Below are 27,672 nucleotides of genomic sequence, written 5' to 3' on the forward strand. Positions count from 1 at the left end.
TCTGTTTCACTGTTCAAATATAAGTAGTGCAGAGAGGTACCAGCAAAAAAGCTTCTTTTGTAGCACAGCCTGTTGTGTTCAGTGAACAAGTGATAAACTAGTGAAAGCACAGTGAAGGTTTACTGATAGAGTTGTACTGACAATTTTTTTTGCATGGATCTGTTTATATCTTCTTTGATTTTTGACTTGCTAATATCATAATTTATTTTCAAATGGCACTATTTGTTAAACAAGATTTTTTTAAAAAATAAATATTTGTCAAAGGAAACTGTTGCCATTTTCTAAGAGTGCTCTTAAAATGAGGAATTTTCATGTAGGAAAAAATGGTTAACTCTAGACACTTGTTATTCCATGCAGAGCATTTAAGACCATTTTTAATTAGCTTGACTCCATCCCTGTCATGTCAGCTGCTTAAGCTAGTTTTTTGGTGATCTTTAAATGCAATTATCACAAACCCAAGAAAAAGTGTAGCAAAACTGAATTAAATGATATAATGCATAAGTCAGGTAGGGCTTAGTTGAGCACTTTCATAGCTAGAAAATTAGGATGTCTTTTCTTCATCAGGTCACAGTGACTTGAGCTGTAGTTTGAAACTAGTCCCTCATGCTTGCACGCATTTCTGTATCTGTGAGTGGAGGTTCATCTGAGGAATATTTCCAATGCCTGCTGGAACTGTAACCTTCTTTTACCTGGCATAACTTTGAGCATGCCGGTAATTCAATTACCAAGAGTATGTGACATAGATTTTTCAAATTTTTGCATTGTTTCTTTTGAGATGTCCATTGTGTGATTTGCTGCAGGCTGTCATTTTTGTCTGCCATCCAATGTATGTTGGCAGGAGGGTTGTGTACTAGGCTTTGTGTCTGGTCACAGAAAAAAATTCATGCATCTCAGCCAGACCATTTTGTTATTCCTTTAGAATTAAAAGCATATGAAACAGATGCAGCTTAATAAGTATCTTTTTTATAAATAACATTTAAATAACTTAAAACAATAAAGTTCAAATACAACTTAGAATAAAGTTTAATGCTGTAACAACAGAAAAAGCATGTATAAGAATGGAAAAACAATATTGAAAGCTGTATGCCCTAACAGGAATTATACAAAAGATAGGATATGTTGCCTAAAAAACCTTAATATGTCTGAATTTTTGCTCCATTGTTATATAAAATGTTAATTTGTGAAAAGTGAGATGAAGTACATTATTTATTCCTATTTTTATTTTACATACACTATTTGAAACATCTTTTAGAGCAGCATTAGGTATTTGTTTCATTAATAGATAGGAACATTTTGTGTTAGAGTAAACTTAATTTTTCCAAACTAACTCTCTTATCTGAATACAACAATAAACATTTACAAGATTATATTTTTTGATCATATAGTTTATGTATAGGATATCAGTTTCTTGGGGGAAGTATTTAAAATACTGCTCAGCCTCCACATTTCTATTGACTTGATAATCTGACAACTCATTCCAGCAGCCTTAAAGTCTGACATATTTTACACAACATTATCATCTGCTCATTATTATTATAGCAGCCATATTTAAGAAGCAGATAGTTTTTTAAATAAAATATTATCAGATAATCAAGTAATGACTTATTCTTCAGGGTAAATTAATTTAAGAAACTACCCAGTTACAATGACTAAGATAATGATTGTACAACTCTTTAGAATTTTTTACAACTTTTAGTTAGTAAATCTGGTTTTGTGTATATTTTCAAATCTTTTTCATGTAGTCTCTTAAAAATAAACATAAATGCGCAAGTCCAGCTTGTTCAGTTTCTCAGTAGTATTCCAGCCTCTTTTGGTATCTTGTCAGTCTTCTTAAAATTAATCTTCCTGCTGGAACTAGTTCTTTATAGATCATTTGTGATTAGGATATTGCCAGAGGAAGAAAGTGGGATGCTCTGTGTTCTTTCTTTGTTTTTTTACCTTTCATTGGAACCCCTTTGTGGTTTAGTGTAACAAACATCTCCTTTCCTTTGTGTGTCCATTTTGCAGAAGCATATGTATTATAATGGTTTTCTTCAATCAGTTCGATGAAGTTGCAGTCCTCGTTGCATACTTTCTGTTGAGAGTAAATAATAAAATAAAGTAAATACAAGTGTCTTTTTAAATACTTGGATTAGGGAAGATGGAAGAAGAATATGCATGACAGACCCTTCTTATTATGAATATTTTAATAAATAAATTTGACTTCTGAAATCTGAGTCTTGAATATTGTAGCTTTTTCTATTCCATTTTGAAAATATATATAAGACCTAATAATTGAATTTTAGATGGACATAAAAGTCTAATATGAGGTGCATGGGATAAGTCCAAAATGCATTTTACTTAGTTAGGAATCTGTTTTATAAAGAACTGTACAAATGCTACATCTCAAAATACCTCTAAGATTGTAGGGATGTACACATAAGAGCAATTTGCATCCTTACCTTTCCATAGAGTCGTCCTGACTTGTTCATTGCCAGAAAGTATTCACTTTCCACTCCTTTGATTGCCACTATTCCAACTGCCACCGTTCGGATTTCTAGAATACCTGCAAAGGTACACAGTAAGGGCTGTAAAATGGTTGGTTGTTCTCCAGATAACTTAGAAGGTTTAGTTGAACTAATATTCTGTAATATTTCCATGTTTGTTGAAAATCTGCAGCAATCATTCATGGAAAAAAGAAAAATTATGTGTATTCATGTGAAGAAAGGGCTAGACTTGAAAAATTCCCTCTTTGTGATCATGTCTGCATAGAGCCACTTTAAAATTGTAATGGTGGTAATTTTTAAGTTTGTACTGAAGTTGTGATGTCAGTATAAGTAATTTATTTTCAGAAAATCAATGTAGCTTAGAATTTATCAGGAGCAGGGTTTCATTTGGAATATGTAGTTAGCCTTCAAGGTTCACAGAATTTGTGTAAAGCCTTTATTTTGAAGTCTTGTGTAGCAGTATCATCCCCTTGAAAGAGTGTAAACCTTAGAACTTGCGAGTGATACAAAACAGACCACAGTATCTTAAATAAGATAAAGTATTTGCTTGACCTTTGTGTGCTTTTATGACTGATCGGAGCTGTAAAGATACGTGTATTTGAAAATCATTAAAGGCTGGCCTGAAAGCTTATTTCTTCAAAACCAGAAAACATTTAGTGTTGTTTTCTATAAACTGCTTTATTTTCATCTCAGTGATACGTATCAGCAGTAGTTTCTGTAGTCCCTGTGATACATTCAAGTTACCTGCAACATAAAAAATATTCCTTTCTTAATTAAAAAAAAAAATAATGCAGGGGGATTATGTAAGTTATTAAGGAAAACCAGGTTATTTTCAAGCTTAAATATTATTGTTGTTATCTTAAGCAATAGTTTAGAGTTATACATCTGAGTTTGAGCTATTTCTTTCAATATTGAGTCACTGACAGAACTCTGTCATTGCAGCTGCACTGTGACTCTTCCCCAAAACGGGGTCTTTCAAAGGCAGCCAACTCGAGGCAAATTGCAAGAGCTTAGCATGGGGGAGACAAGTGAGGGAGGTGGGAGAGAGGCATGCGTTAGATTATCACCTGAATTTCCTCTTTAACAAAACATTTCCTTTTTATCCCTTTCAAGTTGGCATTTACTTTTCACAGCCACATGGTAATAGGTTTTCGTTAGTTAAGTATTTAAGAAAGACACTAAATATCTGTGATATTTCTCCTTCCCTATGCTTTTTTATATCCTCTTCTCCTTTCTTTTGTATTTTGTTTTGCTTTTCTCCTTCATATTACTGATGTATCAGTCCTAGCACATATGGATATTTTTTTCTTCCTATTTTTTTTAGCAGATCAGTTCCTTCTTCTCATGGTGTGTGCAGTGCTGGGCATTGAAGTCAGAGCATTTATTCTTCTCTACTCCCCTATAATGCTAAGCCAGCTTTTTTTTAAGTAAAGCTTTTAGAATTCTTTGACAAGTTCCACCCTGCTGCAGGCTTAGCAATAGTTCTAACAAAGGGCAATTTGTAACTGAAACTTACAAAAATTATATTAACTTTCATTTAAATTTCACTTTAGAAAAACCACAGTGAGGCTAAAAAACAGATGAACATCTGCATTTAGCCCAGCAAAGAACATAACAGTGGAAGGGATCTCTGGGTCATCAAGTCCACTGCTCTGCTAGCCTGGGAATTGCATCAGATAATTCTCTTTTCATAAACTTTGCCAATACTAAATTGGAGTTGTTATTTCTTTGCCCCCAGTGTTTCTGCCGAAGGCTGTTCCAGAGTTTGATTTATTTTAATGGCTAGAGACTTCGTAGTAATTTGCAATCTGCATTTCTTCAGTGACAGCTTATATCCATTTATTCTTTTGCCTCTGCTGGCAATTAACTTAAGGAGAGTTTTTAAAAAAAACCTATGTTTGAGTTTTCTATTTATACAAAGTTTTAAAAAATGAAAGATTCAAAATTGCTTTTTAAAAGAATTCATGCTAATAGAAATTGAGATTTCCTTGAGTAAGCTGATGTTGGCTGAAGTTACAGTAGTGAGAAATCTTACTACTTTAAAAGAGGAAATGCCAAAAGGTTTTGTCCAAAGCAATATTATTACTGTTACAATTTTTACATTATTTTTTTAGTGTTTTCTTTTTTCCTGAAGTAGATTGTGACATTCATACTAACTTGTTGGAGTTACTTTATTTTGGTTTGGGGTACTTATTTCTCTACTTTGTTCACAGTTGAGACATCAATATCTTTCCTTGTCTTAAATGAGCAGGTCTATTCTTACATGCTTTCTTTTGAATTAAAGGGGTTTAATCCTTTCAATATCTATTCATGAAAGGAAAAAAGTCACCAAGCTAGGATGGGAAAGAGAAAATTCTTATACATAGATTGTTTAATTGAGATACTCTTTTCATACTCTAATAACCAAAATTACTTTAAGTGCATGCTTAAATTAATAAGATGTTGAAGAGGAAAAATTCAGAAGGCCAAGCTCAAGTATACCTGATTTAAAAATTAAAATGTAAACTATGTTCTTCGGTTGCTTTATCTAAAGCATCCCCAGAGAAGTTTTGAAGAGATTTAAGAGAAGATTTGAATATACCACTAAGTAACTGGGAAAGAAATCAGATTGAAGCCAGGAAAAGAAAAAAAAAACAACCTAGAGATGGGCATCCAAAATTGAAAACAACTGTACTTTCTATAAAATCAGCATGAAATTCCAAACAATTTTATATGGTTATATGGTCAGTGTATCAAATGTAGCTTAAAATTCCTGGAGTGAATGAAGTTTCCTGCAGAGCTGAAATTCCTCTGGTGTATGTAAAATACACTCAGCAGAGATGAGCTATAGTTTCTCTTCAGAAAAGATGCCTATGGATGGTGGCAGCAGTCTTTGGAACCCATTGCTGCAAAGTAAATAACACACAGTTGATATCCAGTAGAGGGGGGAAAAAAAAAAAAGTAGAAAAGAAACAAAACAAGCTTTTAGATTGACACAACAGTTTTAGTGGGTGAAGTATCATGTTTTGGAGAAAATTTGTGTCATAAATGAGGTGAGGTTCCTGGCATTCTGGTCTAGAATGACAGTTGCTCAAAAACAGACACTTTTATGTCTAGAATTATTCCATAACTGTAGCCTGAACGACAGGACAGTACCTCAGGCTGGAAATTTGGGTAGAAAAATGGACATTTAATTATATCATTGATATAAAATGGAGCATTGTCACTTAAAATGATTTGTTCCTGGCAAGTGGTACTTGATAATTTTTTTTTATCACCTGATATTAAGTGTTTTTTCTGATTTGATTAATATTTTCAAATCAAAATTTTCATCTTCCTTTTATTCATTAGACTTCTTTTTGCTTTTACAGCACACTGACGTTGTATTTGTTAAAACAAATCTGCTTTTATTGCTACACCATCCGTTTGCAGACTCTATTAATTTCCATCAGTATGTAGGCATAGTTGAATAGGCAGTTTCTTTGTGCTTGCCCATAATATCCTTAGTTAACAGTATCTTGTCTCTAACTAAGTAGCAAGAGCCTTGTGATTTAGCAAAATCAGGGCATCTCTCTTTAGTCATTTATCAGCTAAGAGGCTGAAAGAGCAATTGCAGCTCTGGCTCCTGAGAGCTGTAAGGAAACCAGTAAGTGCTGCTCGTGCCTGAAGATCCCACGGGCAGGTATAAACCCTGGCAGGCTTTTGGAAGCAGAAGGGCAGCAGAACCACAGAAGGAGATCTCTTTTCACATGCCAGGGAACTGCTCCAGTGTGCCAGGATTGTTCAGGAGGATTCTGTGAAGCACACATTGTGTTCAGTCCCTCATCAGCTGACTCTGTTTCCAGACAGTTCATGTGTTGCAGGTATCCCCTCTGTCTATCACATAAGGTTGCTGGTTGCTGCTCCTCAGCTTGCCAGAGGCAGTTTCTGTAGACATTGATTCAAAGAGACATTTTGACATCCGTTACATTTTTCAGAAAGCTGACAGCAATTTCATCCCGGTACTTTTCTGTTCTGCCAGGTACATGTGTTGTGAGAGCACATATGATGTGTACAGCACTTTCTTTCTTGTGGCTCTCTGTGCAGTGAAGTTGAAAAAAGGCAGTCTGTTGCTGATTTTTAGGAGTAGGGAGGCTGGCACTGACAGTTCAGCACTTGTGAGGAATGTGTTTGTGAAACACACTTTCCTCAGCAGAATTGTCTTTAAAAGAGAAGTATGTGAAATCTTAAATAGAGACAGAGGAGCAGAAAAGACTTGGATGGAAAATGAGTCAAAACAAAATATAAGTTCTAAATTTCACTAACTTGTGTTTCTCATTAATTGAATTTGGAGCACATACATATGAATTCAAATTACCTTTGCAAATGATTCAAGGCCAAGGAAAATTGTCTCCTTTGCTTAGAAGGCACTGTTTAATGATATATAATGTAATTTGTTCTTTTGTTCTGGCACTTAATAAGTTAATGTTTGTGCCTCTTAAAGCCAGAAAATACTATTCATGATGGTCAGTCTTGGAAAACTTTCTTAATGTTATTGGTATGTGTGTGCATTTGTTAAGCCAGCACAGTAAATACATTCATTAGCTGGTGAATTACACTTAAATGTTTTTCCAGAAAAGTCTTATCAATGAAATGAATATTTTTATTTACAGTTCTGAACGTAATTTGTTTCTAGAAATAGAAATATTTTTCTGTTTTTTTTTTTAAATACAGTGTCTACATTGCAAAGTATTTGTGCAGTTTAAGTTATTTTGAGTCTTAATATTTTTAAATGGATGCATCTTGAAGTTAATTTTTAGGTAAAACAATTTGTGTGCTCGTTCTCTCTCAAATATAAAAACTAACAATAAAAAAAATACTGCAAATAAAGGTATTGATTTAAGATATTTTGTAATATGACTTAATTTTTACTTTTCCCTATTATTAAATTAAAATTCATAGAAACTAGAATTTGCATTTGTATTGAGTACTTTCCTTAGCAAAAGAATGAAGGAGTTTCCTGGATGGTTTGTCCTAGAACTCCTCTTCATAATCTTTTTAATTAGAAATAAAATGTACAGGTATATGTTATAATGCCTTTCAAAGCATGGAATTTTTCCACCCCAGGAATTTTCTGTCTGTGGATATTATTTTAATGAACAATTAATTAACAGAAAAGAAATTGGTACATACATTCACTATTACTTTCTTCTGTCTTCTCCTTGTGATACTCAGAATTTTGATTTATGTTATAAACAGCATAGAAGGCCAAAAAGTTCTTCAGGGGCTTCTTGCTGTATCTGTGCATGCATTTGCTGTGCATGTATAGACTCTCTGAGGCACTTCAAATATGAATATGGCTGTAAAAATGATCTCCACAGAAATAATGGACCTGTTGAGGATTTTTAGAACAGTTGAAGCTACTGCTTCAGTGAGGTGCCAGACATCTGGATATTATGGAGAAATACTCAAAGCACTCAAAATTCCTGGGTTTGTCCTGTGTGTAATTTCCAAGCAGGAAAAATTGTAGCTGTGCGCAGAAACGTGATTAACGATAGAGAGATATTCCTGGAGGACTTGATGCAGCACATTGTTCAGCTTCCTCGAGAAGCAAAATTTGTTTACAAGATTTTGTCCATGTACAGAACATTTGATTAAGCATAAGTAGCTGATGTTTAATTACCCTTTTCCAATTCATTAGACACAAAACCAGGAGGCATACTGTAATAAAATCAACTAAGTGCTAAACAGAAGTCTATTATCTTTTATAGTCCGTTAGATTTTCATTTAAAATTTTCTTTATTTGACATTACCTTATCCATAAATTTCTCCACTGTTTTCCAGTCATACAAACTAATTGGTACATGAATTGCTAGATGCAACAACTTTATCATAAACCATCGTCCTGGTGATACTCAACAGCTGACAGATAAGTTAGTTATGGAAGATGTGCCATGGCAAGGTTTATGAAAGAAACTGCTAACTTGATAACTCTGTCAAAACAGTATAAAAAAGGCAAGATAAGCACCAAATATAAGAGGGAAGATAGAAAAAGGGAACTAAAATGATTGTTTAGAAATGCTGTTATTTTACTTACAAGATCTGTTCTTTGCATGTGTACTTGGACTTGTGGGTGTTTACCTTTATGACAGAAAAGGAAGGGGTAAGCCAAGTTCCACTCTTAAGTCTGCATTGTTCAAAGTATTTACACAGTTTCTTATGCATCATCGAATGTGTAATCTGCCCTTCCAACCATGTATGGCTGATCCTATAGTGTGAAGTGAAGAGTGTGGTTTGAACTCCCAGACTGACTGGAAATACACTGCCCTTTTTACTTTAAATTTAACCCATCCCTGCAGTGGGAAACAATAAAATCCATAATACCTACTTTTAGTCATTTTTCAAAGTGAATTAATAACTATAATGCAGTGCTCATCAGTTTATAATACTGATTGTAAAGTTTACCTCCCCTAATTACTGTAGTGAGAATTTCAGTGACCCTGTTGCAATGAATAATTGCTAAAGAGAAATACCTTAAAATTTTCAAGTATTTTTCCTTGTTGTACAACCTGTTTTGCCTCAGTTTTGTATTAATTCTGTGTTAATTTTGGTGAGATAGGAGATAATTTTTAAAATCAAATGCTTCATTCTTCATTGAAAATTGTGACATAGTAAGAATAGGTGTAGAATGTTCTGACTAAATTGCAGCCTTCTGTGTATGTCTCTTTTGAACATTAGCTATTCAGACCACTCTATTTCCAATATTTCTCTTGATTTGATCTTCAGAACCGAAGGGTGTGACATTTTTCACTGAAGTAGATTGCAAAGTTATGGAGCTTTTCAATTTAGAGGTGTGACTTGTGAATAGCAGTACATAGTAACAACTGAATAACATGCTGCCCCAGGCAGTCTTTCTCTTGGGAATGTCTCATTAAACTTATTAGAAGCCTGTAGTTTGCTGATCTCCACTGCTTTATATAAATATTTTCTTGATCAGCCTCTTAGACAGCATGTAGTCATTTCTCATTTTTGCAGGAAACTACATTTCCCTCCAATAAAAATTGCCCTGAAGCTAAACATATGGTTATAATGAAGAATAATATTATTTTTTAGAATTAATAGTGTCATGTAAAATCCAAGTCTTAATCCTCAGTCTGAAAAAGTGCTCTCTTATTACAGCATTAATAATTTACTGATATGAAAAATGGAAAAAAAGAGTGGAATGACTGTTTACAAAATGTAATTGTTTCCAAGCAGTAATAAAATTAATGATTTAATAGTTTAGAGCTGAACTTGTATAGCAAATGCTTTCCCTACAGCTCAGATGAAGGCTATTTCTAGTATTTAAATATTTCATGCCAATTTTACTAGAATAAATGATGTTTTCTAGCTTTGCAGACTTCCAGAATGTAGTCTTAAAATACCAAAAGTAAATGTAAAATGTTTTTTTTAGCTTTTCACAGCAAAATAAGATATATCCAACTATAGCTGCAAAATTTCCTAAATTCAGTTTCAGTGTTTACAGCTATTTTGATTATCTGAACTTGGAAAATTCCACATAAGACCACAGCCTCCTGTTTTTCAAATTCTTCCATAATGCAAAAGTCTTTAAATAGATTACTTTGTCTTTTTTTAAAAATTTTTGTTGCTGTGCTATTTTTTGTTTTCCTCTGGTAAGGAGCTGTGTTTGCTCCTTTCCCCTTTCCTGAGTTAGTGATCACAGTTGACATAAAATTAGTCATGTCATTTCTGTGGAAGACTTTTTTTTCTGTTGTTCTAAGAACAAGGGACTGCGTGTTAACGTGCCTTTCCCATGTACAAGTATTTCATTCTCTGAATTGAGGAACATTAAATCCAGGTGCATTTCCTCTATATCACCTGTATGAACTGGCTGCAGGCAGTTGCAAAATCAGCCTCAGTATAATGTGGCAAGGGGTACTGGATTTATTCAGCTAAATGGGACAAAAATAAATCCAACATAGAATCTGCTCTTTTTGTATGAAATAGTCCCTGAGCTCAGGGCCTTGCTGTTTTGTTCTGTGTATTGTCCTGTCTCCAGCTGTTCCTGTGGCAGTTTTTCTGATTCCAGGAACAGGCTTGACAAGAGGAGCAGAGCCATATTCTGGGGACAAATTGAGTCTAGAACTGCCTTCCTGTGTTCTTTGAGGATAACTTAAAATTATCATTGAGACAAATCACTAAAAGTAAATATTAAACACCCATAGATTGATCATAATGACATTCTGCAATGTGTTGTCAGTTACATATATATAGTACAACACATTGTAACAGTGAAAATGGTCCCAGAAGTAGGTAATAACCCAAATTACTTAAAATAAGTAAAATTCAGAAAGTGGTTGCATAAGAATGAAGGTGGCTGCAGTATTCCAGAGCTTGAAGGTATCCTTAGGGGCCTGTGGCATAGAAGCAAAGAGTTTTAAATGGTTTGAAACTTCAGACAGTAAAATTTTGTTTCACATAGTTAAAAGCTCATTTCAGTCATAAACACTGCAGTCCCTCTTGAAGAGAGACATCTTTTCCCACTCTCAGTAGTTATGTAAAATGTAGGGCAAGCACTACCCAACTGAAGAGATTTTGGTTCCATTTCCAGATCAAATCTGCTATTTTGTGCAGGAACAGCTGAAGCTGGATATCTGAATATATCAATTACAGTGTCTAGAAGAACACGAGCAGGCACTACATAATTCCTTCCAAGGTACAAAATGCAAGAAGCTGCTAAGAAAGTCTTACTAAACCCTTGATGTCTCACAGAGTGGGAATTGATAGAAACCAGCTGGCTCACTCCTGCCTTCAAAACACTACTGGACATATATTTATATGTATGGCCTCTCAAATTGTTCTGGTTTGCTGCTGACAAATAATTTGGATTTAGTTAAACTTTCAAAACCTGTGTGAGACCAGAGACTAAGTTATAAACTAATAGAAAGTCAAAATTAAAACCACCCTAAAAATCAAAACCAATCTAATAATCTATTTAAGTTCTGATAAATAAATTAGGATTTTGTAGCAGATGTTTCTCCTATCTTACTCAGTACATGGATCAAAATGTGTGTCAATTATCCTACCATTGTTGTTTTTTCAAATAGCTTGGTCATTCCTTCTAAATTACACACTGTTTTAAATTAATTTCCTTCTAATTACACACTGTTTTTACCAGGCTAAAATTAAGCCTGACTGGAAACCTGACTATAGGGATATCAGTAGAGTATTTGCCCTTACGCACAGGCAGCACTCTGAAACCTGTGTTTACATGACCAGATATTTGTAAATGTCATCCAGTTGTTCTCTTTAGTTGTTATCTCTCTTTGCAATTCTATACCAAAACAGAGGAAAACAGCAGCATCAGCATCAGCAGAGAAAATTGTTCCCCTGCTACAGGACCAGTTGCTATTACCAGATCAAATAGACTAAGACCTGCAGCCATACTTCTCTTTTGTTCTGTATTTATTTATGTGATTTTTAATCTGCCTTTTTAAATTTAGCTCAATTGACCAGTTGGAAAATCTGGACTTCCTTTCAGTTTTGACTGCAAATGCCAGGATGTAGAGGAAATCAGGTATTAACCATCTTGAATCTGGTAATAACAATATCCATGCACACTCTTACTTTTTGTCCGTGTGCATAATATCAGGAAGTCAGTGAGAAAACTCTTCCAACTAGAATAATGTAAACACTTCCTATTTTCTAGAGTCCACAGCCTTTCTGTGCTTTGCCTTTTTTGCATTAAATAGTAGTGGCCTCACTTTTCAGTGGCAGTTACTCGTTACCCTGAAAGTAGAAATCAGAGCTCCAGAACTCACATTCCAGTGTGTCATGATAGAATAGTATGATGTTACGTTATGAAAAGTTATCAGTCATAGTAATGTGAAAAAGTAATGGACTAAGTAATAAGTATGGAACAATCAATACAGCATAGGATTAGCCAAATTATATGATATTTCTTTAAATGTTTTAATTAACTTTAATTAACACTTTTTTAGTATATTGTTGGTTCTACACAATCCAGTTTCCCATTGCTTTTGGTCTAATTTTTATATCCCCATGTGTGAATCAGCGCAGTTATATTTATTTTAATTAAATTATCAGTTTATATTAGCTAAAGATATTTAGAGGGAACCAACTATGAAGTTAGAAAGCTGCCTTGTTTTCTTACCCACTGTTCCTCTGTGTTATCACCAAGAACCCTACACAAAGTATTCTCTCCATTAATCTGAGGAGTAGGTAAAATATGGTATAAACTGCTTCACTGCCTTTGCCTTTGCCTTTGCCTTTGCCTTTGCCTTTGCCTTTGCCTTTGCCTTTGCCTTTGCCTTTGCCTTTGCCTTTGCCTTTGCCTTTGCCTTTGCCTTTGCCTTTGCCTTACCTTTATCTTTCCTTTTAATAAGGAAATTTTCTTGTGGCCCTGAGCTGCCTAAGGAAGGATGTGTGCTCTCCTGTGCCTGTAAACTGCAGTATTTCATTTTCTTGGCTTTCGAAGGGCACAGGTACTGCTGTATCACTATACAGTGACTGTTTATAATAAAGATATCTGTGACCAATCTGTTAAAGGATTTAATAACTGAAATTCAGATCCATTCTGGCATCCATATTGTTATATTGGTAGAATTCCAAATTTCCATCTCTGACAATAATCAACCAACCTGTTTGATAGACAGCAGTGCAGTGCATTGGCATAAGTGTAAAGACATACTTTTCTCTTGACCTTGAAACAAATGGCAGATTTCATACCACTCAAGCACTAGAGAACAGCTTCAGTCAGGGGCCTTTGAGAATGTTCCACTTTTCAATTTTTTCTGTTTTTTTCTTATATGTGGTAGTGTCATGAAATTTTGATAAGCTCCATAGAAGTACTATATAATCAACCTGTAGCAGAATATATGGACCCCTTTAAAATCTGGGAAGCAGCTGGTCTGTGAGTTGTAGATATTTGAAAACATTCATTTCAGTAATGGGCTTGAACAAGGACCTTGTTCAAGCAGGGAAGAATAAAATATTCGTTTTAAGGAAGCAGAGTGAAATGAGATTTCTTCCATAGGTTTATAAAGTTAAATGACTCAGGTAATGGTTAGTGGGGTTTTATTATAAAAATCTGGACTGGGTAGCAGACTCTGCATGTGAAAATAAAGGGTTTGCAGCTCTTATATTTTTATTTTGTGGTGGATTTGCATTAAGCTTGCATAATTCTGTGATTGGCAGACTCAGTTTGACAGCCTTTTTTGAGTCTGCATTGTATTTATAATAATTTCTACTCCTTATGGTAGTATTCTCTCCTAGTGTTTGCAACATAAAAGAATAGTGGCTCCATAACATTGAACTTAGCAGGAAATTTTTGAACTGCCATGAAGAGTGTACATTTAAAAGAGCACAGGGCTTGCCCGTAGTGGTATGTTCTAAAATGTATAAAGAAAACCTGTTCTTAGTAAAGGATTTGCTATGCTTTTTGCTCTGACTGAAACAATTATGGCTATTCCAAGCACTTAAAGTGGTGAAGAAATCTTTTCTTTCTTTGCATAGAATATCTGTAACTTCAGCTGTATTGCAGCTAAGAACTGGGAAAACACTACCCAAGTTTACTGAGATGATGACTGTTTCTTACCACACAAAATGAAACAAAGTAATTCTGCTGTTCTTAACTTCGTCTTTTTGCGCCACCTTAATTCCCCCATGAGCATCAATGTATTCTTGATTCATATGTAAATGCAAATGTTCTATGGTAGGAAAAATTACAGAAGGAGATTCTACTTCTACTATTGAACATATATTCACTTTAAATAACGCTATCAGTTTTTAGTCAGTATAAAAATATGAATCTGTGGTTTTAATATAGGTCAGAAAAACCTGAATAAACTTCCAGTTATATTTTTCATACATAAATACAAATTTGCACATATATTGAAAAGTGATAGCTAACTATTTTTTGAGTTGAGTATCCTAAATTGGGTGTATTCTGATATATTTAGTGTATTACTCCTACATAGATATTGGTAAGATAGAGAAGTCATTCTGACTTGAAAGTGAGGAAGAGATTAATAGTGGAACAGGAATTTAATTTTTCTTTATGCCCAGTATTTATTACCAGTGTTATGAAACGGTATCTTAAAGTAAAAGCACATGGATTTGCAGAGGCAATAGTGATTATTTGCCATATTTTTAAATAAGCTCCTCAGCCATGGATAGGAATCAGTAACAAAACTTTTACTGATTTCAGTAGAGCCAGACTTTTACAAATGGCATGTATTTGTGTCTTTCCTAATATGGGTCTTTCAACTCTTGAGCAAACTTTTCCTAATGAATCACAGGGTTAGATAGCTTTTCCACTAGTCAGTAACTTAACTCCTCCACAGCTGTGCAATATTCTTTGGTTTCAACAGTAACTATTTTGACCATCAGTGATAGTTTTCCATAGTTCATCCCTAAGTCAGTATGAATAGAAAAGCCATATTTTGACTTTTTGTTGGAAAGAGCTAATGCTGTACTTCTTGGCAATTACTTTCTTATGTTGATTACATCTCTGTGTTGCTGAGAATTTATTTCAATCAAATACCATGCACACAGAGAGGGAATTGGTTTTTTTTTAAAAGAAATCGATGTTAATGAAACAAATATGGCACAGTCTGACAGGGCTCAAATCCAAATTTTTTGTACAATACCACCTGTGATGTAGATTGCAGCACATGTGATTACAAGAGATGATGTGTATAGAATTCTTTAGGAATCCACTGACAGAGGCTAGTTTTGGGTGCAGCTGCCAGATAGCTCTTAAGAGGAAAACAAAGGAACCATCCTGCTGTGACGGGTCTGGTGTCGGAGGGTAAACTCAGGAGACAAGCGCTATAACAAACAATTGTCCTTTCTAAGCTCAGTTCAGCTGAAAACACCCAGAACTGCATTGCTGAAGTATGAACAAGACAATATAATAAATTTTGATCCAAAATCTTCAATATTTACAGTGCTGTATACAGACAGAAATATTCTTCATTTTCCTACATCTCCTTAAAAGAGGTGATCACCTGCATTCTAATTTTGGAATCTGGGTAATCCATTGTGAAAAATAATTTGTAGAAAACTAATATTTATTCAGTTTTCTCATAGATGAATAAGGATAGACTAAACAAAATTGTATCACAGACAGAAAACAGTGAACAGCGATGCAAAGAGGAAAAAAGAAAAAAAAAATTTGTAATGGCAGTCATGATTTTAATTGAGCCCTAGCAGGAGAAAAATACCTGTATCTAATGTATACAAGATTATAATTTACAAATGATTAGGACAAAGTCAGAAAACACAGGTTTTGTTATTTTTTTCTCACACAGTTACATAACAGTGGCAACTTGCAAATTTTTGTAGGTACCACCTAAAGTGATGTAGAAATGTAAGCACCATATATATGTTGTGGGGTTTAGGCTTAATTATTGCCCTTTTTTAAGGTAACATGAAGTGTCCCTTGAGTGCTTGTTAGCCCTATTAAAGAACTGTCTCTGGGTTGTCTACAAATCCTATGTAAAAAGGACCCTGTGTTTGTGTTTATGGAATATTTGTGTTTACGGAATATTTTGTTATCTAAGATGAAAAGTCTTGTTTTTACAAACATAGGAGTGTATTCCATTTCAAATGTTAAACAGTTCTGAATAATTCTCCAAGAATTTCTCACTATAATTATGGTAAGTATATCTTTTATCACTAGATCATTTTCTGCTTAAATGATATAGCCATTGTTACTCATCAGTTTCTCTTAAATCATCTCCCTGGATCAGAATTAGGCTGTTCATCACCAAACTAAATTAGAGGGGGTTTACCTTAGATGTTATGAATAATTTGAAAATTCTGCTTTTGGTCTAATGATAGTTTTATGGTTTTGGTATAGACTGGTTTTTATTCCAGTATTCCCTCTGGATGAAAGTGCCATTTCAGAAGTTTTCATCAGAATGTGTCCTAGAAGACTATGACTAAATTAGAGGAATTCAAATTCAAAACACTGGATTACTTAGCTAAAAAATCAACAGAGCATGATTTCTGCGAAATATGTGGTAATAGTTTCCTAGAAAGATGTGGTAATTTTTTTTTTTCTTTAGTTTTGTTGCATGATAGTTCTCTTCAGTAATATAGACTGAATTTCCCAAGTCACATAAGGGTGCAATCAGAAATGAAGGCATGCTAAATAATTTTAGTTTGATATTTGGTAAAGGAGGCTGAGCGCCAGTTTCCTAATATAAACATTCTGATTGAAATTGGTGTATAATAATCTAAAAGCTAGTTTTATTAATAGCTGTGTTATTTTCATTGCTCAACTAAAAAGGCATTTAAAGGGACAAGTATAAATGGCCTAGGACTCTTGCCATTTACTTTATAATTTGAGCGGACTCTCCCTAGGCTACTCTCAAAATTGAGGTAACATTTGATTTCCTTTGAACTAATAAATACCCACTAAAAAGTCCAACACAAATTCACCCAAATATGTTGCTGTTGCACTATTAGTAAGGTAGGAGAACATGCCAGACTGTCTTTCACAGCCTCAATAAGAAAACTTCCCTGGCTGCTGAAGCAAATGTTCAGAGAGAATGCTCAGCTCTGAAACTGAAACATCAGTACATGCCAGTACTGATGGGGTGTCAGGATGCAAAACAGAGCAAGAGACTCAAAGTACCTGTATACCAGATTACATACTAATGAGAAGAAGAAGGGCAGATCCAGGCCCTTGTAGCTGGCCAGTAGTTAGGAGAGAAGGATTCCTTACAGGGAAGAGGCTCTCCATCCATTTCCTGCTAGGGTTTTCTCCATAGGTCATGTGTTGTCCCTTACCTGATGTGGTAGGTGGTATTTTGTTTCCTGAGTGGATGAATGGTCTTTTTGGAATCATAATTTGGGCATAAAGAAGTTTCTTTCTTTTGTCTGACTGGTATGCAGTGTTTTACAGTGCTCTAAAGAACTTGCTTGCCCTGGGAATTATGTACCTTTTTATTTGGTTTTGGTTTCCAGTCTTTGTTGGAAATACTGAGCAGAATCTCCATGCTCAGTAAAAAAAAGGAAGAAGTTTGGTTAGAAGAGTGAAGCTTATTTAAACGGGAAGCGTGGCTTTTTGTCACCAGTTAGTTTGAAAGTACTTGTATACAATTTTGCTTTTGATCAGTAGCAATGTTTGCAGGCAGAGTGCTGTCTGAGTTCTGTCACGCTTGCGGTTCAGATGTGGTCAGAGATGTGCTTTGTACATGGCAGAGGTTTCTTTTTGTGCTATATTCTATTATGGTATTGCTAAGATAGTGCTGAACTAATGCAGGCACTACTTCTGTGTGTGGAATTCAGTTGGGATGAATCTCACTTTGAGCACAGGTATTTGTCCCTGTCTTTACGTAAAGGTAGTGTTCTGCTGTAGCATTGGGAGGCGACATGGCTGTGATGGCTTCAGGATTTCTCAGGTGCAGTTTTCCCACAAGCAAACATAAAGGGCTGCTGCTGAGGGAGATCTTGTGCTGGCCTTTCCCACAAAATAAATCCCTCTTGTTGTAAGGGAACTCTATCAAGCAAGTTTCATTATTTGAATCACTCAGTGCTGGATTTACATAGCTAGTTCCCTAAATCCTTGTAAAGTGTCACTAATAAGCACTCAAAACTGCTTGGATTTCTATGTATCATCTTGCACATTATGTGCAGTCCCCAAGCTGCCTGGGCTATTCCAAAGGAAATAAATTAGCATGGTGGAGTTGAAGTTGCTTTTGAGAGCTGGTGAAAGTTGCAGTTTCCTATTGTGTTTAGTACTGACTGCACTCTCCAGGATTCAGTTATCCTTTCTGGTTTACTTCAGAGTTTGTGTCAGGGAGTGCAGCTCTTGTTTTCACAAGGAACTACACAAACACTGGATGGAATCACTCCACTTTTTGCTGCCTTCTTCCCTTGACTAGATCATTTTCTCCCAAATCCATCTGCTTGGTGACTAGCTAGAGAGCCTGAACATTGCCACCCTTGCAGTTCATGTAGACTCAAAGGGCAAGTCTATCATCACCATATAATGTTGTGAATGTGTTATACAAGAAGCCATCAAGCTCTTGCAGTGAGCATTTCCACACACCTGGCATGTAAAACTCCACGTTTGCCACTGCATTCCAGCTGCGCACACAGACACTGAACAACGGCACCAGTTCACCTGAGCAGCTCAGGACTGCAGCATGGTTTCACATACAGCCTTTTCCAAATTTGATGTTGATTGTGGTTATTTTTTCCCTCCACTGTTTTTCAGCTCTAGATAATATGTATCTTCATCTAAAAGAATTTCTCTGTTTAACAATCATAAAGTTATCTATTTTTTTTTTCTGTAAACATTTACTTTTGATTGAGGTATGAAATCCCATGTGACATTAAAAGGTCATAGCAAAACATATAAAATTAGCACAGGTTATGAAGGAAAATATGGTTCTTTTTAACTTTTAGTTGGGGCTATTTTTTCTGCTTTGTAATGCATTATCTTCTAGTTAGACAAATATTGAAATTTTGAAGGTATCAAAATAGCCAAGGACAAGTCTGATCACCTTTTTATAGTCTATAGCACCTCCCAGTGTCTGTTGACACATTTAAAAGGAAGCAAGCCAGCTTACCAAAAATGGAAGGACTAATGCTAGGAAACACCTTAAAAAAAACCCCAACAAATCCTCCAAGTTATGGGAGTATTGAAAAAGTGTCATTATTGAAGAGATGGAGATGAGTGGTGTGTGTTGATCTCTGTTGAAGTCACTGTGGTTATTAATGCCATGAAATGGTCATGTTTGCTGTTTTCATTTATAGTTTTGAGTTGATCTATCTGTATTCTGACTGAGCTTAATTTTGAAAAACTGGGCACAGAAGGAAGATTTCAGTGTTTTGAACAGAGTATCTAGACCCTTTAATAACTTCATCCTGCTTTGTTCTTTGTTTAAAAAGCTAAATAATAGTCAAAAGAGCCTATTGATTGCATTGGTATTTTTATTGCTTCTTTGGTGTGTTTTCATGAAGTTGTGGGCCACATCTTGAATATTCACTTCTAACTTTTCAACGCCAATTGTTAAAAAGAATTTTTTCCATTTGAATAAATGATGTCATGTGTTATGAAAGTTTTAAAATGTGACAATTCAGTGCTATGATTGTTAACCTCTATTATGTTACTGCCATAAAAATTTTCACTATTAACTTTTTATTAATAATGTTTCTAAATTGCATACACCAGAAGGCTAACTTGATCTTTCTTTCATATCCAGAATTAAAAATAATGTCAAAGGTCAAACAAGACAATTGAAATACAGTTGCCAAATATAGTCATAGACAGTCAATTATGCAACGAAAGCAGTGTGCCACCCATGAAGAGCAACAGCCTACATTTGCCTAAACTTACTCTGTTTTGATGAGAAATGTGTTCCAAAATATACTGGTAGTTGATAGATCGTGTAGTGTGGAACAGTGTAATTATATGGTTTAGGATGTCTTGGTCTTGGTCTTCCTAAGCTTTAAGGAAGATGGAGAGGAAAGCCAACTCAGTTCTGTATTCCAGGATCCTAGAAATCTGAAACAATCACTTTCAGATACTCAAACAATACAGAAAGTTGGGAACTGTGTAGGGGAATATCTGGATTTAGGCTTTGTTTTGCAAGACTGTATAAGGAATTAAATTTTATACCAAAATCTATTTGCCGGTATGGAAATTGCTTCTTTAAGATTCATCTGAGCTCTGTGTTTTTCTGTCTAGCTACTGACTTCAGGACTTCTAGTTCATTTTCTATTAGTCAATTAATGTTGTATTATCAAATTATTTAATATTTATAATATTAACACACAATTATTTTGTGATTTGGAAGTTTTTTTGCTAATACTTTTTAAAGCCCTTTCCAGAGAGGTGAATAACTGTGTTTCATAGAGTTTGAAGAATTTTCCCAAAGTCTGTAAGCAAATTGCTTACAAGTCTGGATTAGCCTCAAGTCTCTTGAGTCTCAGGTCAGGGCCACTTCAGCACATTTTCTTCAGGATGGAGCAATAATATACTTAATGATACAACACTGAATTTTTTAAAGATTCAGAAATAGTAAACAATGTGGTAGGGAAAGCTGTAGGGGAAAAGGAGCTACAATTTATCTTTATATGTATCCTGTAATTGCTTCTGCAGTTGGTTGCTAAATTTGATGGATCATTCTATAAAAATGCACTATTTCTCATTTCTGATAAATTTCAGTATTGAGAGAGACAGAAAAACGGACGAGTCACAGCTGAACTAGGAAGGTGTATCAAGGTCAAAGGAATCAGTGAGGACAATGTGGATAGATTCAGATTTTTTTCACTGCTCAGACTGATGTTAGCTCAGTTTTGAAGCTCCCCCAGGTAGGCATGGCCCTGTTGATGTATGTTAACTTGTGGAGCTAAGCCCAGAGATTTGATTTCTCCCCCACAGAGTTTATGCAATCATTTTTGTTCATGAGAGTGAGAAGAAAGTGAGTGTAAACTGCTACTGTCTGGCTTAACACATATTTTTCAGCTTATCTAAGAATAGACAAGGTGGTGAAGATTCAGGAGGTAAATTCAGAAGTTGTTAACAGTTTCAATTGTGTTTGTGGCACCCCTCCTATACTGTGCCAGTTGAGCAGTGATCTGGATGTTGATACGCGAGACTGCAGAATCTTGCTGGAATCATTCAAGGCTTCACACCCTGCTTTCTTCTCACCTCCCCAAAGACTACATTCACCAAAAAAGTCAATAGAAGCTTTAAGACAAGTATAATGCAGCTGCTTGTTATCTGCATCTTTGCTAAAACCCATACTCATCAGCAGTTGAATGTGAAAACCTAGGATTTGTGATGCCATATAGGCTGAGGGATAGGCATAGATCTTTCTGTTGGCTGACACTTGAGGGTACCCCAGTGCCAGACAGAGCTGGAGAGGCAGCAGGGGAATCTGGTGTATTAGTTTTCATTAATTACCGTGGGAGAGAAAGTCATCCTTGGTGTTGTGGGGTAGGTTTTGAGAGAATATGCATAGATTTCCATTTGAATTAAATATTTTTGTTATAATTGAAAAGATTACCAGAGTACCAATGTGATGCAGAGCCCCTTCCATGTTAGTGAAGGTTTGTCTTCTCCTGGCACCAAAGTGTTGTTTGAACCAACAACCTCTTGAAAAATGAAGAATGCAGTTGCAGAGACTGACTTTCTGTTTGTCTGGAGCACATATAACCCTTAACTGAATCTGGTCCATCAATACCTGCCTTGAAATACCTGATCTTCTGCTTGGCTCTCTATGTAATATGTATTTAAGCAACAGAAATAAAATTTATACATACATTTGTTTTATGCTAAGAAGCATATATAAAATGGTAGTGGAAGTAATTCTGATTTCTAAGCAAGTTGGAATATTTAACCATTAAGATGTGTATAAAGTGTATTTTGTCAGCAATTAGGGTTTACATTTGAGTTGAAGTTCATTTAATATTGCTGAAAAATTTGACTTGCTGGATTTTAGTCAAAATAGAAGTAGTTCTCCAAGATAAAATTGTAATCAAGATTTCAGCCATTTCATATCAAGATCTCACTAAATTACTTTCTCTACATATTTTTTTATTGGCTTTACCCACTGAAAAAAAAGAGGAAATAAGCACTTTCTGGGTTTAGAGCACACATGGAATATGATAGGATCAGACATCTTAGGATTCAGGTTCCGGGAAGGCTTTTCTAGTAACTAAGAGACCCTTTGAAGTCTTTAAAATGAGATTCCAAAGGCAACAGAGCATGGAAATCCTAAAGCATCATCTAGTCTTAGTTTAAAAACCTCTTGAGTAGAGTCAAAACAAACTCTGATTTTTGCTGCTTTTTTTCTGAACAAAATTAAGTAAATCTGGCAAAATTTTGAAACACAAACTCCAATGAAGGAAGGAGTAAACAGTGATGAGTGATTTATTTTTCTATCAAAGATTAAGAGTTAGTTATTAAGAGATAACAAGAGGTAGCTTGTTATCTCCAAAATCTGTTCAGTCTATCTCATGTTTTACAGTCATGAATTCAAACAGTGTGTTTTGTGTGCCCACTTAGATTATTTTCCTTGAACAAGATGCAGAATGTATTTTTTGTTAAAACGATTCGGGATTTGGCAAGTTATAGTAAGTTTTTGTCAAAGAGAAATTTTTTTATGGATAATGACAGTTTTTTCTGGGTGACCTAATCTCTTGGCTGCTGCCTAATTCTTGCTTTAGTTTTTCTGTGGGTGACTCTCAGTTCTCACTCTGCCAATTCGTTTTCAGATTGAAAGCAAAGCTGTCAGGTGCAAAGTGATTTCCCCTGCTTAGTGGAGATCACTGTCCTCTGATTTGATTAGTTCACTCTTGAGTTATCACCTTTATGTCCACCAGAAGGCTCTACTGCTTTCTGAAATGTGCACAGAACCATATTCTTTGGTACCTAACAGGGTCAGCACTTGTAAACAGGATTTGGCAATTTGCTTGCACTGAGACAGCAGACATGTATTTCTTTAATTAAACAATTAAATTCTAATTTTTTTTTAAGTAATTGAATGATAAATACAGATTATTAAAATTTATGAGTGAGGATTTGGTTCAGCATTTAGTTATGTCATGAAATTTGAATCCATACACGTTTAATACAGTGTCTGTTAACTAAAAACCTTAGAAATATTAACACTTTCACTATTTGTGCTGTTACTTTCATAGTATATGTGTGTATATATATTTTTATTCTGTAACTAGAGAAGTTTGAAATACCATGACCCTAATTCCTCACCATCTTGACATTCTTACTGTTATAGTCCCAACTGATAAGAGAACCTCTGAATTTTGGCATTTGCCAAAGTTGTGATGAAGTTATCTTCTACAGACTTTTCTCAATGTGAAGTTTGTTCTTCACAATATTCATGCTTCACACCTCATGGGCTGAAAAACAGTAGTTCATTTGATCTACAAAACTGTCAGGGAAGCTTGCTTTATGAAGCTAAGTTATGACAGGTAAAAATATGATTTTTTCTTATTTTATTTTAGTAGCACAAGTTGGCGAATTCAAAATGGAAAAGAATTCCTTTTCCTTTTTAAGTGGAAAATTAGGATAAAATGGGACAAGCAACACTTTTAATGTCCATTGATTAGTTTGACTGTAGAAGTTCTGGCATTCCATCCTAAGAAATGGTTTGATTTACCTTTTACTAACTTTCAGAACTGGAAATCATTGAACAAGAATGTTGGAACACACGCATCCTTTTCTTCTATATGGTTTTAAAATTATGCTTTTCAGAGAACTTGGATAAAAATAGCCTGTTTATACTTTTAATGGTAAATTTTTTCCTTAGGGAAGGTGTACTAGTCCAGGTGAGCATTATTTTTTCTGGGTTTTTTGTTTGTTTGCTTTGCTTTTTGCCCCCTCATATTATTTTCGTTATGGTTATTGATTTTAGTAGAGAGCTATAAGCATATTTTCAGAAAGGCTGTTTACATCTTTTGTTGAGCAAAGAGTATGACAAAAAGTGTTCCTATAATAATTCTACAACACTAATTTAGTTGATTTCTCAGAAAATCCAGATTATCAGTGTTCACATTTTTCTAGTCCTCTTTGTCTATATTTGCCTATTCTACTTGTCCAACAAAAGCATTTGAGTGTTACTATTTAAGATATAATAGATAAATTAGAATATTAGATTTAAGATGGTGGGAACTTCTACGTACTTCAGCCAATTTGAAGATAGTTCATTACAGTGCACATCAGTTACCAGATAACCATTACAATTTCATTTGGTTTTTATCCTCATACTCTTTGCATTTACCAGAAAAATGATTGTTTTGTTTTATTTTTTCCACTGCAGTATAAACGTAAGGGTTTAGTGACTTGAGTTTGCCTTTCTGAAATCTGTAATAGTGAGTTATCATCACTAAATTATCATGAAATGTTCAGAAAACTGAAGAGACTGCATCATTGGCACAAGAAGATGTGGTGTTCTCTAATGGGCTCACTACAGAGTGTTTAAAGGTGTCATTAATGTGCTTAAGCAGAATGGCATCCTTCAAAGAACTGAGAACCTCTTAATGAATTTGAAATAATACTAAATTTCTAATGAAATTTTACTTAAGCATCATGGAACTAAAAAAGCAATTCTGTATAATTAATTTCTCAGCTCTAGATTCTGTCATAATGTGTTTGTAAATAATAACAGAAAAAAATTGGGGTACTGTGAGTATTCACTTATCTGCATTAATTCAGAAAAATCAGTTTCAACAGTTGGTAATATTTTTCCAGTGATTTTTCTGGGAACAGCATTTCAGTTCAAAACTAGCCGTATGGGTCTCTATTGTAGCAATGCCCTCCTGAAACTCCAAGGGAGTCTTCTTGAATATGGACCAAATAATTTAGTTGGCTGCTGGCCATGTGTTGTCTTTCAGAGGAATATGGTTATTCACTATGTAATAGTGTAGGAAGAAAGGAGACATATGGAAACAAATTTTAAAAGAAACAGTAACATTAGTCAATGCAGTTTTAGCCACACAAGTTGCCAAGCACTTAATGTAGTCAAGAGGTAAAGAAATAAATTATGAAGCCCACTAGCCAGTGGTGTAGCACGCGAAAGTGCTGCTCTGATAGAAAACAAGCACTCAGCTTCAGCTGTAGGCTGAAACACACTAACAGTTCTTGAAGTTTGATTTATGGATTTCTTTTGCTGCTGCTGTTATAAAAAGCACACTGTTATATACAACAAATTAAAACTTTTAAAAACAGCATTCTTGGAAATATATTTGTCCTTTTATTTGTCTCTAAACACTAAACCAGCATGTTCCCTTTTTGTTATAATTTTGTTTTGAAATATGCAGTATAATTCTATGTATTTTCCTGTTGCATCTTAATAAAGTAATATCTTTTCAAGCAGATATCGTGTTTCTCTAAAAAGACAATACATTTGTAACAACACAAAAGACAAAGTGGCAAAAATAGTGACTATAAAAATTGATGTCTTCAAATGTAAATGATTATATAGGTATTTGTGTGAAAAATACATATTAATACAACATTTCTTTTTCCAGCTCAGAATTTGTATTTGGTACAGCTTCATAAAATATTGTATATCTATTCTCTCTAGATGAGTCATGGTTTTGGAAGAAAGGAGGGAGAATATTTTTTCAGCATCATGATCATTGTAATAATGAACTGCAGAAACTATAATAGATTTTGTTCCTGGCTTGGCAAACTATCTGAAAGATTTTGCAAGAGTTTACATAATTCTTTCCATTGAACTTTCTAGTATTGCTATATTTTAATTGTTAACTCAAACACACCAAACTTTTAGATAGTTCGTGCACTATATAAATGTGGTTTAATGTTTCAGGAGTATTTTATGAGGAGATTGGTGGTTTTCCATTTTTGTACGTACAACCTTAGTTCACTTGTTAAAATAGGCTCTCTGTTTGCTAATAGTTCCCAGCTGTAACTAATACATTAACAGATCTACAATGTAGTATTTAAAATGACGCATTTCAAAATCAATAGCAAATGTCCTGCTGTATGATTAATTGGAAAACTTGTTTTACACAGTGGTCAGTACACGATACAAAACTCTTTTGAGATTATGGTAAATCAAGAAATAGGAAACAATGATGTGTAAATTTCAAAAAACTTAGGAAAAGCAAAAATATTACTTACTGTAGTTGTTGTTTGCTTCTCTTGTCCCTTTCACTTTCCCTCGCTTATCAATCCTCATATACCACTGAGTTCGACAGAAAAGTCTTCTCACTCTTACATCCCCCCCTTCCATATAATCATAGCTTCTGGTATGTCGCTCAGGGCTGGAACAGTTCACATTTGTAGCCATTTGCTCTGGAGTCATGTCATTGCAAGCTAAAGATATAGTGCCCATTAGAAAGATAATGTAAAAGTATGATCTGTAGAGCAAAATTGGCAGGATCCATGTCAGTATCCATTTGTGCATTATAGTGCAGTGTTCTGGGTGTTCATGAACAACATAATGAAAATTAAATCTCAAGTAGACTGTTGCTCTTAGGTCACCGACCTGCCTTCTGTCTTTATGAGTTACAGATTCATTTAAATGAGATTGCTCTCTCTTCTAGAATTCTGATCGTTATTCCTTAATAGTTAATGGCGAAATAGAAGAGCTTCTTAAATATCTCTTCAGTCAGAATATCCTTTAAAGACACAAGTTATAAAAACCTTTGTTGTTGTGACCTTCTTTACTACTTGAATTTGCTGCTTGCACTGAAAGTAAAAGATCTGTGAGAAAAGGTGCATGTGTAAGTCGTTATGCTTAATTGTTACAAACATGCAAGGATACATTATGCTAATGAAAAGTACTACACAGAAATACATGACATGCTGAGCTAATTTTTAAAAATATGCTAATGCATATACGATAGATACAGCTCATACAACTTTTTACATAACCAGACATTTACACTGATTGTAAACACAGTTCTCTCTTCAGTTTTAAGTCCTTCAAAAAATTTCCTATTGATTCATTTCAACTCTCATGCATGATAAAATTATCCTGATTACTTCATGCCTATACATTTACTATTAGCACAATCTATCATGTAACTTTTCTCTACTTTAGGTTTCAAAACAGACCTCATGGCTTTATCCCTGTGTTTTTATTCCTTCCCTTTTCAGATTATTAGTAGCAATATATTTCTATAAATATTTCCTAATTCTTTTTTTAGCATCTAGCATATAGAAATAAAGATAAGTTATTAGCTAGTAGAAACTGTTGAATGATCTTTTAAAGGACAGATAACTTACTTGTTCCTGTTGATAAGAGCTGGATACCCAAGTACTCCATTTCTGTTGTCTCCTTTTTGCAACATGAGACACTCTACTGTAGCTACAAACTTTCTCAGCTCAGAAAGACTCCACCAGAATTATAATTGTTTCCATAAATCAACACGCTGGAGAGATGGTGTGTATGTGCTTATGCGTGCGCGTGCATGTGTGTGTTGAGCCTGTTGTTCAGTCCTTTTCGATAAATACCTTTGCTGACCTCACTTGGAAGCAATTAGAATTTAACCAGTCAGCTGTCAGTTGAATGCACGAACAAAAGTAAAAGGAGACTTGCATTGTATCGTGTCCAATGGTCATCAGAGGGAGCTATGTACATAGTTTATGCTTTAAATCTCCAAGAATCTTCTTTCTAAAAACGTATATTTTGTGCTGCGTGGATAGAATTGCTTCACATGCTAATTAGTCTTTCTGTGGTCTGGTTTAGGT

The 27,672-nt window shown here is 34.7% G+C and overlaps 1 protein-coding gene across 2 annotated transcripts; it reads right to left on the reverse strand.

The window, feature by feature from the left end:
- On the reverse strand, positions 1-27,383 carry FGF7 (fibroblast growth factor 7). 2 transcript variants are annotated; one of them, XM_058846877.1, is made up of 4 exons: positions 27,208-27,383; positions 26,098-26,292; positions 2,442-2,545; positions 1-2,074 (listed from the first exon to the last, which is right to left on the reverse strand). In XM_058846877.1, exons 1-4 carry the CDS (start codon positions 27,245-27,247, stop codon positions 1,880-1,882), a joined length of 534 nt encoding a protein of 177 aa, XP_058702860.1. In that variant the 5' UTR covers positions 27,248-27,383; the 3' UTR covers positions 1-1,879. The 2 variants fall into 2 exon arrangements, with proteins under 2 accessions (XP_058702860.1, XP_058702859.1); XM_058846876.1 differs by having other exon boundaries at positions 26,098-26,682; positions 27,208-27,346.
- Between the last annotated feature and the right edge of the window lie 289 nt (positions 27,384-27,672).

This window comes from Poecile atricapillus, chromosome 11 (genome assembly GCF_030490865.1).
Source record: "Poecile atricapillus isolate bPoeAtr1 chromosome 11, bPoeAtr1.hap1, whole genome shotgun sequence".
Taxonomy (NCBI): Eukaryota; Metazoa; Chordata; class Aves; order Passeriformes; family Paridae; genus Poecile; species Poecile atricapillus.